The following is a 12,883-nucleotide window of genomic DNA, read 5'->3' on the forward strand; positions in this document are numbered from 1 at the left end:
CTATCCTCAGCATTAATCCTTTTGACAAAAGGAACTTGTGACGAAGAGGGACCACACACCTCTGAAGAAACTTCAAACCTGGGTCTTTTAGACGACGGGGACCACAACACAGTGCCTCTATGATGGGTCTGATATGGTAAGAGAGTGGGGAATGTAGCTCTGCACTGCCTGGAGCGGAGACCAGCGCTGCTATGGAGCATTCTGACCGCAATTCAATTGTGTTTGGACGGTGGATTGCAGTATCCCCCCCCCTTCAACCCTTTCACTACCACACTACAAAGAGTTAACCTGTTCTGTAGTGTGGTAGTGAAAGGTTAACCTTCTGTAGTGTGGTAGTGAAACAGTTAATGGCTGCATATACAGTAAGACCCTGGTAAAGTCATGTAGCTGCAAAAACATATATTACTGCTGTTAAATAGATGTCATACGCATATAAAGTACTTGTAATGATGACCCTTTAGCAAGGTAAACACAGCTTCAGCTAATAACATTGATACCCTGCTACTGTGAAAATGGTCCATTGTCTGGATGCTCGGTGCTCTACCTACATAGTTGCACAGATTGATTCACAAGGAGAATAATGTATTTTCTTTGTAACTTAGATTTAAAAAAAAAAACATTTTATTATTAAGTTGTTACAATGGAAAGTACACTTTTCCTTTGTGTTCATCTCTGAATTGTAAAGATTGCAAAGGGCTTCAGTTCATAGTATATAAATAAATACACTGTACACAATATCTGTAAATAAATGAAGATGTTTTTACAAACCTGAATGTCGAACAGTTTTCTGACACATGCTAAATAAATATAAAACACTGAAATGCAACTGGTAAGATTTGGGGCAACTGCGAAGTCATTCATGTGTGTGTTACTGACGTTCATAACTGATCAGCTATTGGACAGTTAGCAGTGATGTGGCTGCTAGTGGATACAGCTGGGACTCTGATCAGCTATTGGACATTCATAATAACTGATTTTCAAATTCTGAAGTTGATGAGTCTCGGTAAACTAAAATCGAAATCGACCTCAGCATTCAAAACCACTAGCAGCCACGTCACTGCTAACTGTCCAATAGCTGATAAGACTCCCAAGCTAACTGTCCAATAGCTGATTAGACTCCCAGCTGTAGCAGCAGGAGGCGGGTCGTTGTCTGTGTGGCTGCGTTCACTTTAGATCCGACAATGTGGGGAAAATGCAAGTTCCCATTCATTTTGAAGGTGGGTTTTGAGTTTTGCCTCCGGCAGTGTTTACAGAAAGAGAAAAAAAGCAATCTGTGCAGCAAGAAAGTTGAACCAGATTAAACTTTTGCTGTAAGGCAAACCCTCTCCACGCTGCAATGGCCAATCACGACCCCTCTCCACGCTGCGCTGGCCAATCACAGTACAGTATAAGCTGCCGATCAGAGCGGAAGACAATGGATTGGAGGGGGTTAGAGCTCACAGCGTGACGTCACACAAACGCACAGCATTGTGGGATCTAGAGTCAGTGCAGCCTTATTCCCATTCAGAGGAAGTCCATCTCTTGGCTGAAGTGCGAGCAGAGGGCTGCTGACACCTCCAGGTCCAACTCTACACACTGGGACTCCAGCTACAGTAGAGAGAGAGAGAAAACAAGAAGAATACTTTGATTTGGATCATGGTGCGTTGTGCGTGTTAAAACCACAATCTGGATTGTTCCCATATACCACTAGGTAATGTGGATATTCACAATATACATTCTTACACATTTTGCTTTGAAAATAAAATAAAAGTTCTTAACCCATTGTAAATGAGAATATAGGTCTGTGTTACTTCAGAGAACCATGGAAGTCTTTATTTTTTTTTATTATTATTTGGACTCCATGTATTTGCAGTTGCAAAGTCAATCCAAATCAAAAGTACTCTATCTCTGGGGCGCTCTAGTAGCACACCATGTAACGCGCTGCGTCGCGAAACGGCCGACCCGAGTTCGACTCCCGGACCCGGCGTCCTTTGCCGAATGTCTTCCCCTGCTCTGTCTCCCATTTCCTCCTCTCCCTCTCTACCAGACTGCCCGGTAGTACAAACAAACATATTTAAAAATAGTACTCAATTTCTACTGTTTTTAGCTATGTAGACTAGACGCAATGCAGGGAAAACACTGCGTTTTCAAACATATCCGTATTTGTGTGAACAGGGCCCATTAGTAATGATGTTCAGTGTTTTCCATAAGCTCCGGTCTCACATGTCCACACAAATACACTGTATTGACCTCCACCCTGGAAGGAGTTTTCAAAAAGGTCAGTTTTCAGTGACCACACATGCGCATAGACGAAAGGCCACGAAAAGCCAAAATGCATAGAAAAAGGTATGTTTTCAAAAATACCCATGTATGTGTGGACAAGGCCTCACTCTACCAACTCTCAAGTTCAAGTTCTTTAATAGTTGTCACACAGAAGTACAGAATACTTTCATACAAAATGCTTCTTACTGTTACGCTCCAGAGACTGTGCTAGACAAGATAGTATCAAATAACATAATATAGCATGTAATTTAGAAGAAGAAAAATGAGGTCACAGTGTTCGGTATAGACATATGTACAATGTTCTGAGTTACCATATAATATACAATACTATACAGTGTACTAATGTACAGTACTATCTAGTGCAAAGCAGAAATGGGATGAGGTACAATTTTAGGTACAATTTACAGTAAGGTGTACGAGTTGTAGTGCAATCCTTCATCAATAAATATAAAGTGTGGGGAGTGGGTGTGTGCTATAAAGTGTGTGGAGTGGGTGCTACAGTGTGTTTGTTTAAAGTGAGTGTGTGCGTGTGGATGTGTGTGCTATGTGCGTTTGGTGGTTGTTGTTGTGTAGTGTTCATTCATTGTTCGTTTAGCAGCCTGATGGCCTGGGGATAGAAGCTTCTTCTGAGTCTTTCTGTGCTCGCCTTGAGACTCCGGTATCGCTTGCCTGACCGCAGCAGTTCAAAGAGGCAGTTGTTCGGGTGACTGGAGTCTTTAATGATTCTCTTAGCCTTGCCCTTGCAATGCTTGTTGTAAATGTTCTGGAGGGTGGGGAGCCCCCCTCCAATTGTGCGTTCGGCTGAACGTGTCACTCTTTGTAGTCTGCTTCGGTCTTGTGCAGTGCTATTCCCAAACCAGGAGGTGATGTTGCCGGTCAAGATGCTCTCTATTGTACATGAGTAGAAGTTCTTAAGGATCTTCTGACTGACTTGGAACTTCCTTAGGCGCCTGAGGAAGTAGAGGCGTTGTTGTGCCTTCTTCACAACACTGTCAATGTGTGTGGTCCATGTCAAGTCCTCGGATATGTAGGCTCTGAGGTACTTAAAGCTGTTGACTCTCTCAACCGGTGCCCCGTCGATGCTGAGGGGGCTGTAGTCCTTGACCCCCGACCTCCTGAAGTCCACAATCATCTCCTTTGTTTTGCTGACGTTCAGGGAGAGGCTGTTTTCCTGGCACCATCCCGCCAGGACCTTGACCTCTTCCAGGTAGGCCCTCTCGTCGTTGGCAGAGATCAGGCCCACCACCACTGTGTCGTCAGCAAATTTTATGATTGTATTGCTACTCCGCTGAGCCACACAGTCGTGTGTGTACAGGGAGTAGAGGAGGGGACTCAGAACACAGCCCTGGGGGGCCCCTATGTTGAGGGTGATGGATGAGGAGGTGCAGTTGCCTGCTCTCACCACCTGGGGTCTGCCAGTCAGGAAGTCCAAGACCCACTGGCAGAGGTCATAGTTCAAGCCCAGGTCCCTGAGCTTGGCTATGAGTATGGAGGGGACTATGGTATTGAATGCCGAGCTGTAGTCGATGAATAGCATTCTCACATAGTTCCCCTGCCTCTTGTCCAGGTGTGATGCTGCTGTGTGCAGCACATGGGCTATGGCGTCCTCCGTGGACCTGTTGGGGCGGTATGCAAATTGCAGGGGGTCCATGTTGATGGGGAGGGAGGAGCAGATGTAGCCCTTTACTAGCTTCTCAAAGCACTTCATGGCTATGGAGGTGAGAGCTACAGGGCGGTAGTCGTTGAGGCAAGCAGGCTTGGATTTTTTGGGTACAGGGATAATAGTGGACTTCTTCAGGCAGGTGGGGATGACAGCCTGTTCTAAGGACAGGTTAAATATGTCAGTGAATACTGGGGCCAGTTGGTCGGCACAGACTTTTAGGACGCGGCCGGGGATGCCGTCCGGACCTGCTGCCTTCCTGATATTCACTTTTTTAAAGGTCCGCCTCACCTCATGCTCTGTTACCCTGAACACTGCGCCTCCATCAGCAGCCGACCCCCCCCCCCCCCCCCCATTGCCGTGGCTTGTGAGCTGGTGTTGTTATTACCAGCATCAAACCTTGCATAGAAGGTATTGAGGTCATTTGCTAAGGAGATGTCACTGTTCAGTTTGAGGGAGGCGCCTTTGTAGTCTGTCATCGTTTTGAGCCCCTGCCACATAGCTCTAGAGTCAGCTTGTTCAAACTGGAGTTCAATTTTATCCCTGTAGCGCCGTTTGGCCTCTGACACTGTCCTCCTTACGTTGTATCGCGCCACCTTGTGGTCATTCATGTTGCCTGCCACTAGGCCGTCGTTGTATGCTTTGGTGCGCTCTCTCAGAGCTTCACGGACGGATTTGTCTACCCAGGGTTTTTGATTTGGGTAAACTCTCATTTTGGTAGTGGGGATTGTTTCTTCCACCCTAGTACAAACATAGTCCAGCACTGTTTCCGTGTAGACATTAATGTTATCTGTGTCGCGGAACACATTCCAGTCTGTGCAGTGAAACACAGACCGGAGCGTCTCCTCTGACGTCAAATCCCATTTCTGCACCTCTCGCGAGACTACAGGAGTACTTTTAACTCTCTAAAATACAATCATTTTTATTAGGGAGGGAGGCACTGATACCACTTTCTCACTGTCGATAGTGATTCAGAGTCCTAAGCATTCAGTATCGGCCGATACGGAGTATCGATCTGATCCATCGCTTTCACTGAACAGTACAGACTTAAACCATCAGTTTGGGGTTATTGGAAAAGAATGATTGAAATATAATCACATTTTCTCCCTTAGAGAGATCTAACATGCTTCTATGTGTCCAAATGCAGCAAGTCAGGTCACTTTGCAATAGCATGTTAATGTTACACATGGTTCTGCACATCAGATCTTAGTATTGAGGAGATTCTCAGAGACAATACCCTATGTTAGCCTGGTATTGGTATCGGTGCATCGGTGCATCCCTCATTTATATTCTGTGTGTGTGTGTGTTGATTACCTGATTGAGTTGGCTGGAAGACAGGGCAGTTGTCGGGCTCTGAGAGATGGTCCTCAGAACAAACTGCTGGGCCTGGTTCAACATCTGAGACACGTCCACCTGACAACACCATACGTTACTCACATTAATGAGACATGTGTATGCAGCATGCACATTACTGATGGGGCTTCATAGGGAGGTGTAGTGGTTACGTCATTGTTGTTTCCGGCCGGACCACCTCGCTTGAAATGGCAATGTATTTCCAATGGACACATTTGTAAATCATCTTGTTTAAAAAATAAATAAAGCATGAACATTGGCATGGTGTACCTTTCTGTGTGTATTCATCCACAATCTATAGCTCAACATGAAACCATTAGCAATTAATCGTAAAATAATTACGTTGAATTTTATTTCCAACCAAAAATGCTTAAACAATAATGTTAGTGATAGACGGGAACTCATTTTGTGCAAAAATGGAAAGCTTGCCAATGTTCATGAGGCAGAATTATTACAATAGCCGATAATACATTTTCCCAATGATAAATCCCTATACGGGTGGAAACTAAAGTGACATCAGACACCTCCCTATACCTAGATGGTTTCAACAATAACATTCTAAAAAGGACCCACGTTTATTTCCTGTTCAAGTTTCAAGTTTCTTTAATAGTTGTCATACAGAAGTACAGAATACTTTTATACAAAATGCTTCTTACTGTTACTGCTGATGCAATAGTTGACCGGAAATACATTTGGGTCCAAACTGTTACCAAGCAACAGAATTCTAGTGAAACCGTCTATAAAATAAAATAAGACTCACAAAAGATATGGACTACAAGGTCCTGGTGTCTGCACATCCTTAGTATGTGTGTGATGTGTGAATACACTGCTCTTCTTCTGATAGGACATCAACGCATGCTCAGTCACCTGATCAGCATCGGGCTCTGTGATTGGATGAGGTGTCTGTCCGTCCAGGAAGAGTCTGAGCAGGGTGGTGTAGCAGAGGATGGCAGTATAGAGGAACCCTGTAGACCGGACAGTCTTCTCCAGCAGCTCAGCACTCTGGCACAGCAACAGGCTAAACAGATACACACACACACACACACAGCACCAGATATCGATCTGATACCAGGCTATAATAGGAACTTGGTATCAGAGAACTTCCCCAATACTAAAATCTGTTTGTATTTTTTGCAGTGGGCTGCTTTCACTCATGTCCTCTGCATCTCCAGTTGAGCAGAATACTTGCAGGGGAGCTGTATGTAAGACGGCCTCAGACAGGTGACAGTGAAGGATTGCAGTTGATAATGCAACAATAGAGTACTGTATTATTACTACAGTCAATGTCAACAAATGCAAACATTTTACAACATATCAATATTTTATTCTTATTTTTATTTACAGTACTCACACAATATAAAGGATATATTTCAGATAAATCATAAATGCATGCAATGGCTCAAGTGGGAATCCAACCCATAGTCAGGACCTTTAGCTGGTAGGATTGTCAATTAAACAAGCCACTTTGCAGGTATTATTTTATTCAACCATCTATTTCAGCAAGTAAAAAAAAAACGCTCTGAGTGACTGGTGAGATGGTTCACCTGCCACTGTAGTGGGTAGTTGTTTCCCACTCTGCTCCTTAACTCTTTCAGTGCCACTCACGAGATTTCTCGTGTTTTTTTATAGGTGGTTGCATGCCACTCACGAGATTTCTCGGAATTATTATAATTTTTTTTTTTTTGCGATCTGAAAAATTATTGCATCACCTGAGCCTACCCGAGTATAGCCGAGCTGCGCCGGTGATCACTGTGGAAAAAAGCGCCCCCTGTCGTCTCCCAGATGACATAAGTGATTTTGGAATGGACTCAATGAAAATGAATGGGAAAAAAAATCCGGTACTCCACATTTTCCAGTTCACTGATCCAGCCGGGGTTACCACAGTTCATTCTGGAGCCTCAGATCCCCGCGGATCAATGAGATCCACTGTGTCGCGTTGGATCCATACACGTATCGATTTTTTCGAATGGTGATCAGGAATTGGAATATACCAGTTGGATACCATCTGATGTCAGGTAAGGAATCTATGTTATCAGTGGTAGGATAATCGGAGTAAGTTTGATGAAGTTATAAGCTGTTTTGTGAAATGTCTTCTTTCGGTTTCACTGTAAAACTCCGTGAGGAAATCAACGGAGCGATTATCCGTGCGCGGCCGTAATGTGCTTGCGTGCACGTATAATATTGATCATCTAGCGTTTATTTGAAAACGATTCATAAAAAGGCAGACGAATATCAACGTTGTGGAATATTCCACTAAAAGACGATTTTCATAGAATGCTCCAGAATGAGCTGTTTTTTATATCAAAACGGGGGCTTTTCTAACTGCTCTGAAACGGAAACGACGCGATAAAAAAACAATCTGTCTTCACAGCACTGACTGGAAAATAGTCTTTGATAATGCGATGGGCAGATTAGACACATAGCCATAATTTAAAACATAGATTAGGCAATATTAACGTTAACATTGGCGCCGATGGTGGCATTCAAGCGGTAAAACGGAAAACCAGGCGTGGCGTTAACCCTGGCAGTAGTACCGCCCCCCTGCTGGACAAGACGTGAACTGGCTCACCTGTAGAAGGCCAAAGGCATCAGCTTAGTGTGCTCATCTGGTGTTACCATGGTCACCAACTGGTAAAGGCCTTGCTCTAGAATGGGAAACAGATGAAGCACACCGCGTGTAACACAGAGACAGGGAGGTAGACAGAAAAAACCAATACTATTTTCAACCAAGTCTTTTGTGGATAATTTATCTTCAGATGGGCCAGCTTGCATGTAACCATTTTCATTCCCTTCCCCCCTGAAGCCAACATGCCCAACACATTTAAACACAAACCATCAACAGCAGCAGGTCCAGGAGGCTGGAAGAGGGCCAGCCAGTCAGAAGAGTCCACCAGGACAGTGAGGACGTCTGTACACAGCCGCCGGGCTCTCTGTGAACACCTCACCTCCTACAACACGTCACAAACAACACCAGGGCTGGTTTTCACTCACATATTAAAGCATGTCCGTGTAGACGGCATGCGCCTGTGTAGACATGGATTGTTTGAAATGTCCGTTGTCTTGTGTGGATAACACCGAATGCATTGTATTGTGTTGAACTCTACTTGAGTCTGATCTCTGGTCTATTTTGACTTAAGACTGATCAGAGACGTGATCTCAACTGGACAGCCTCCACCAAATAGTAATATGTACTGTACAATCTAATGGAGGGGTGTTTCCCCTGTGGCTGTGTGTGTATGTGTACAGTATGTGTGTGTGTGTGTGTTTGTTTGTTTGTGTGTGCGCATGTGTGTGTGTATTTATTTGTGTGTGTGTGTTGCGTGTGTATATGTGTGTGTATTTGTTTGTGTGTGTGCATGTGTGTGTGTATGTTTGTTTGTGTGTGTGTGCATGTGTGTCTGTGTATATTTGTGTGTGTGTGTGTGTGTGTGTGTGTGTGTGTGTGTGTGTGTGTGTGTGTGTGTGTGTGTGTCACCTGTGGTTGCAAGTAGGGTGTAAGAAGGTCTGTCACACAGAGAAACAGCAGAAACAGCAGCAGCTTGGGGAAGACATGAGAGTGACACGTGAGTTAAGGCGGTAAAAGGGCTTCCTAGACAGTGGTACAGGGGCACATTCATAAACATGCCAACACACAGAAGAGGGAAAGATTTCCTCCGAAAATCGCAGCCATTATCCACATTGCAAAACATCTCTTTCCGTGTCAGGTCAAAGGTTAAACTGGACATGGTGATCTGTTACGCTATGTGGAATGAACTTTATCTCTATTTGACCTCTGACCTTCCAAGTAGTACGAAGGGATTGGGTCTGTGTTGAAAGCGGGGATATCAATACAATAATCAAGGAGGACAATGTGGTCAACATCCATTCTCCTCCCATTCTTCCACTTGCGTTCCACTGTCCAAACATCTCTGACCAAACAGGAAGTAAAATAACCGGTGCTGCCTATGCTTATTATTGAATCAATTATATTATATTATTGTTCGATTTTGTCTCTCTTAGGCAGAGTTGCTTAGCAGGCCGTGATGTACAGGCGTAGAGACTGCATAGGAACCCCATAGCCCAGAAGGATGTTTCCATGGGAATGGGAATCTTTTGACCTTGCTATAAAGCTGTAACTCATCATAATTTTCATCATAATAGTGTATAAACCTATCCCTCATCTTAACCACACTCGCCACCTAAAAATGTCCTTTGCAGCTACTGTATGGGATCTAGATCTAACGTTGTGAATCCCGCCACTGGGAACATAATGGAAGGCAGCAGTTGAGGCTAGTTCCACCCTTTGGGAAGAATGCTGTAGAACCTGCTTTAAAGGACCCCTCCATGATTACAGCATGACCAACTATTGCCTCTGTTTACATGATTGATTTATTGAATTGAAGACCTTTTTTTAGTCTGAACTATATTATCTGAGCCGCTGATAGTAACAACTACATATTACATGATTTAAGGCTGTAAAAAGATTTGTTTACGTTGCTTATGTTTGCAAACATTGGAGTAAAACAGACCTGTATTTGTAAAAAGCTACTATTCATTCTACCATCATCGCTCTTGGAGAACATGGCAGACACATTTCAAATGTACATGGAACCTGTAAATGTGAAGGATAGAATAATACAGGGAAAGCCCTAATCTATCAACAGATATTTAGTATGTCAGGCTGTGTCTCTACAAATATGTTTCAGATTTGTAAGCAGTGTCAACATACATTCCATTGCCAAGTACATTCAAAAGGTTAAAACAATTGACAAGTATCTGTCTACAACATCCCTCTCTCTTTCTCTCTCCATCCCTCTTTCTATCTCCATCTATTTTTCAGAATCCCTCATTACTTCCTCTCTCTCTCCCTCCATCTCTCTCTCCCTCTGCCTCCCATCTCTCTCTCCCTCTGCCTCCATCTCTCTCCCTCCTTCCCTCTCTCTCATCCCCCCTCCCTCCCGCCCTCTCTCCTTCTCATTCTCCCTCCATCTCTCTCTTCCCCCCCCCCTCCCTCCATCTCTCTCTCCTCTCTCCATCCCTCTCCCTCCCTCTCTCTCCCCTCACCTGTCTGTGTTGTCTCTCCTCCCCGTGGGCCAGTCTCTCCAGGGTGCAGCCAGCAGGATGTCTCCCCAGGTCGGCCCAGGCTCGGTGCAGACAGGCAGCCAGCAGCAGGGCTGGAGCTGAGGGCAGTGGAGCCGACTCAAGCCTCTCTGAGCTGAGTGGGGAAAACACATCATCAATCTCAAGAGATACAATGATTGAGATTGTTAAAATAATGATCCAGCCATAAGCTTGTTATGTGGAGAGAGTTGTGTCGCCCCCAATTTCTTAGCACGACCAGAAGATAATATTGGGTAGGTAGGTATGCAAGTCAATAGTTGATCAAAAAGGTAAACATTATAAAATATGTGTGCTAATTACTAGTAAAGGGGCTGAAAGTCATATTTAGAGCCCACCTGCAGGCCCAGTGGAGACAGTCTGCTAGCAGCTGCAGCTGCTCTGGGAGAGACTCTCCATCACACAGACGGCTCCACAGAGACACCAGCATAGGAGACAGACGGCCCCACCAGCACTGTGTACACACACACACACACACACACACACACACACACACACACACACACACACACACGCACGCACACGAACACACACACACACACACACACAGAGAAGAAAGTGAGCGCGCTGGCTGAACAGGGTGACGTCACCAAAGAAGACAGTTTCAAGATTACTTGAATGCCGGTAGAAAGTAGGCCTACTTCATGGAAAAGACTTGTTCTAAACACAATGATGACCATATAATGATTTGTTTCTTGTTACTTTTCATATATTTCTAGAATTAATTGAGGAGAAACGTTGTTATCCGTCCTGGTTTGGGTCACGACAGCAGCCTCTGCATGAAAGCACTTGGCGGGCTGCTAATAATGCAGCGGCCCCACAGAGATGTGTGGCGGAACCGGACCCATCAATTATGCTTGTTGTGGGCGGATCTTCGTGGTCAATATAGACTTTTTAGATTTTGGATTTGATTTGAAATCTTTATTTCGAACATGTAAATACAAACAATATAAAATCAAAAACAAATCATTGATCTCTATGAAATGGCAACAAATAAATAATAAACAAAAACAAAACATAACTCAATTTACATGTTCGAAAAGGAGTAGGAAGAAGTATACACTTATTTAATCCTACCCCTTTTCCACTACTCAAATAGGAGACAATTGATGGAGAGACTTAATAGTGAAACACATGGATCAAAGTACAAAGTATAAGTACACTTGTTCTCTTCGCCTCTAGGTGGCGATATACACGTGAGAACAGTCACACATGTTGTAGAAGAGGATCATCCGCCCCGCATTGTATCGTGGTTATTGAATGGTGAACCCCATATCATTTATCTCTAATAGTATCGTGAGATAAGTGCATCATCCCATCCCTAGTAGCTACTGTGTTCATCTAGTATCTTTGGCACGATCTCACAAATCTCGAACATACAATCAGAAGATGTTGAATTCTCACTGAGCGCCTCGCCCCTACTCTTCCATGGTCTGTCCAAACAACTGCCTTTCAACAGAGTCTGATGTCAGAAGTAGCTTCCCTGGTACACTGACTGGAAGACACAGAGAGATTAGGGTCGTTATAATGTTTAATTCGAAACCGTACCACTGTGGAGACCAGGAGCAGAGGACAGTGGACACTGAGGTGAGACCACGTCTTATTGACTTCTACTGATGGATGCTCACAGTTCATACTGGCACTCAGCAGGCCCTGGGGGGGGGGGGGGGGGTAGAGAGAGAGAGAGAGAGAGAGAGAGAGAGAGAGAGAGAGAGAGAGAGAGAGAGAGAGAGAGAGAGAGAGAGACGGAGAGTAATAAAGGGAGAGATACAGAGAATAATAGAGGCGAGAGATGGAGATAGAAAGAAGGAGAGAGAGAAGCAGGCAGTCATAGAGGGAGAGAATGAGGAATGGAGCAGGAAATAAAATGGGAAAAGAAAGGGATGAGATGGAATAGAGGAATGCAAGACAGAAAGACACATACAGTATATTCACAACATATATATTGATATTCTTTGATGATTTCTTTGACATAGGAAAGGATTTAGCAAGAAGATTGTTCTCACTCTCAAAAAGTGTGCCGTCAGGTGGTAGGACAGCAGGCCAGCTGGAGAACACACCTTCCTCTGAGAGAGAGAGAGAGAGAGAGAGAGAGAGAGAGAGAGAGAGAGAGAGAGAGAGAGAGAGAGCGAGAGAGAGAGAGCGAGAGAGAGAGAGAGAGAAAGACGAAGAGTAATAAAGGGAGAGATACAGAGAATAATAGAGTAAGAGAGAGAGAGAGAGAGAAGATGAGACAGAGAAAGAGAGAGAGAGAGAATGGGAGAGAGAGTGACGGAGAGCACAGCAGGTCTCAAAGCTAAAGCAAAATATGATAATATCTTTTTTTTTTTTTATCCACTTTTTCTCCTTGTTTTTCTATTTTTCTCCCATCCCAATTTCGCCTCGCCAATTCTCCCCTTGCATCACGTGTCCCCTCCGGTACACGAGGAGGCAGCTGTCGCATCTTTTCACCTGAACAGCGCAATCTCTCAGTGGCGAGGAGTAACGCGTGGGAGGCTCACGCTGCCCCCG

General features: G+C 44.4%; 1 protein-coding gene across 1 annotated transcript in view; it reads right to left on the reverse strand.

The window, feature by feature from the left end:
* Window positions 1-1,224: 1,224 nt before the first annotated feature.
* fanca (FA complementation group A) overlaps window positions 1,225-12,883 on the reverse strand; it is a 104,052-nt gene continuing 92,393 nt past the window's right edge. The window contains exons 33-41 of the mRNA XM_084335098.1: window positions 12,379-12,438; window positions 11,921-12,025; window positions 10,711-10,826; window positions 10,319-10,469; window positions 8,109-8,223; window positions 7,845-7,920; window positions 6,143-6,293; window positions 5,237-5,335; window positions 1,225-1,587 (exon numbers count right to left, since the gene is read on the reverse strand). Coding sequence (XP_084191224.1) covers window positions 1,504-1,587; window positions 5,237-5,335; window positions 6,143-6,293; window positions 7,845-7,920; window positions 8,109-8,223; window positions 10,319-10,469; window positions 10,711-10,826; window positions 11,921-12,025; window positions 12,379-12,438 — 957 coding nt within the window. The 3' untranslated portion in view covers window positions 1,225-1,503. The remainder of the gene's footprint in view (window positions 1,588-5,236; window positions 5,336-6,142; window positions 6,294-7,844; window positions 7,921-8,108; window positions 8,224-10,318; window positions 10,470-10,710; window positions 10,827-11,920; window positions 12,026-12,378; window positions 12,439-12,883) is intronic.

Source organism: Notolepis coatsorum, assembly GCF_963971535.1.
Source record: "Notolepis coatsorum genome assembly, chromosome: 18".
Taxonomy (NCBI): Eukaryota; Metazoa; Chordata; class Actinopteri; order Aulopiformes; family Paralepididae; genus Notolepis; species Notolepis coatsorum.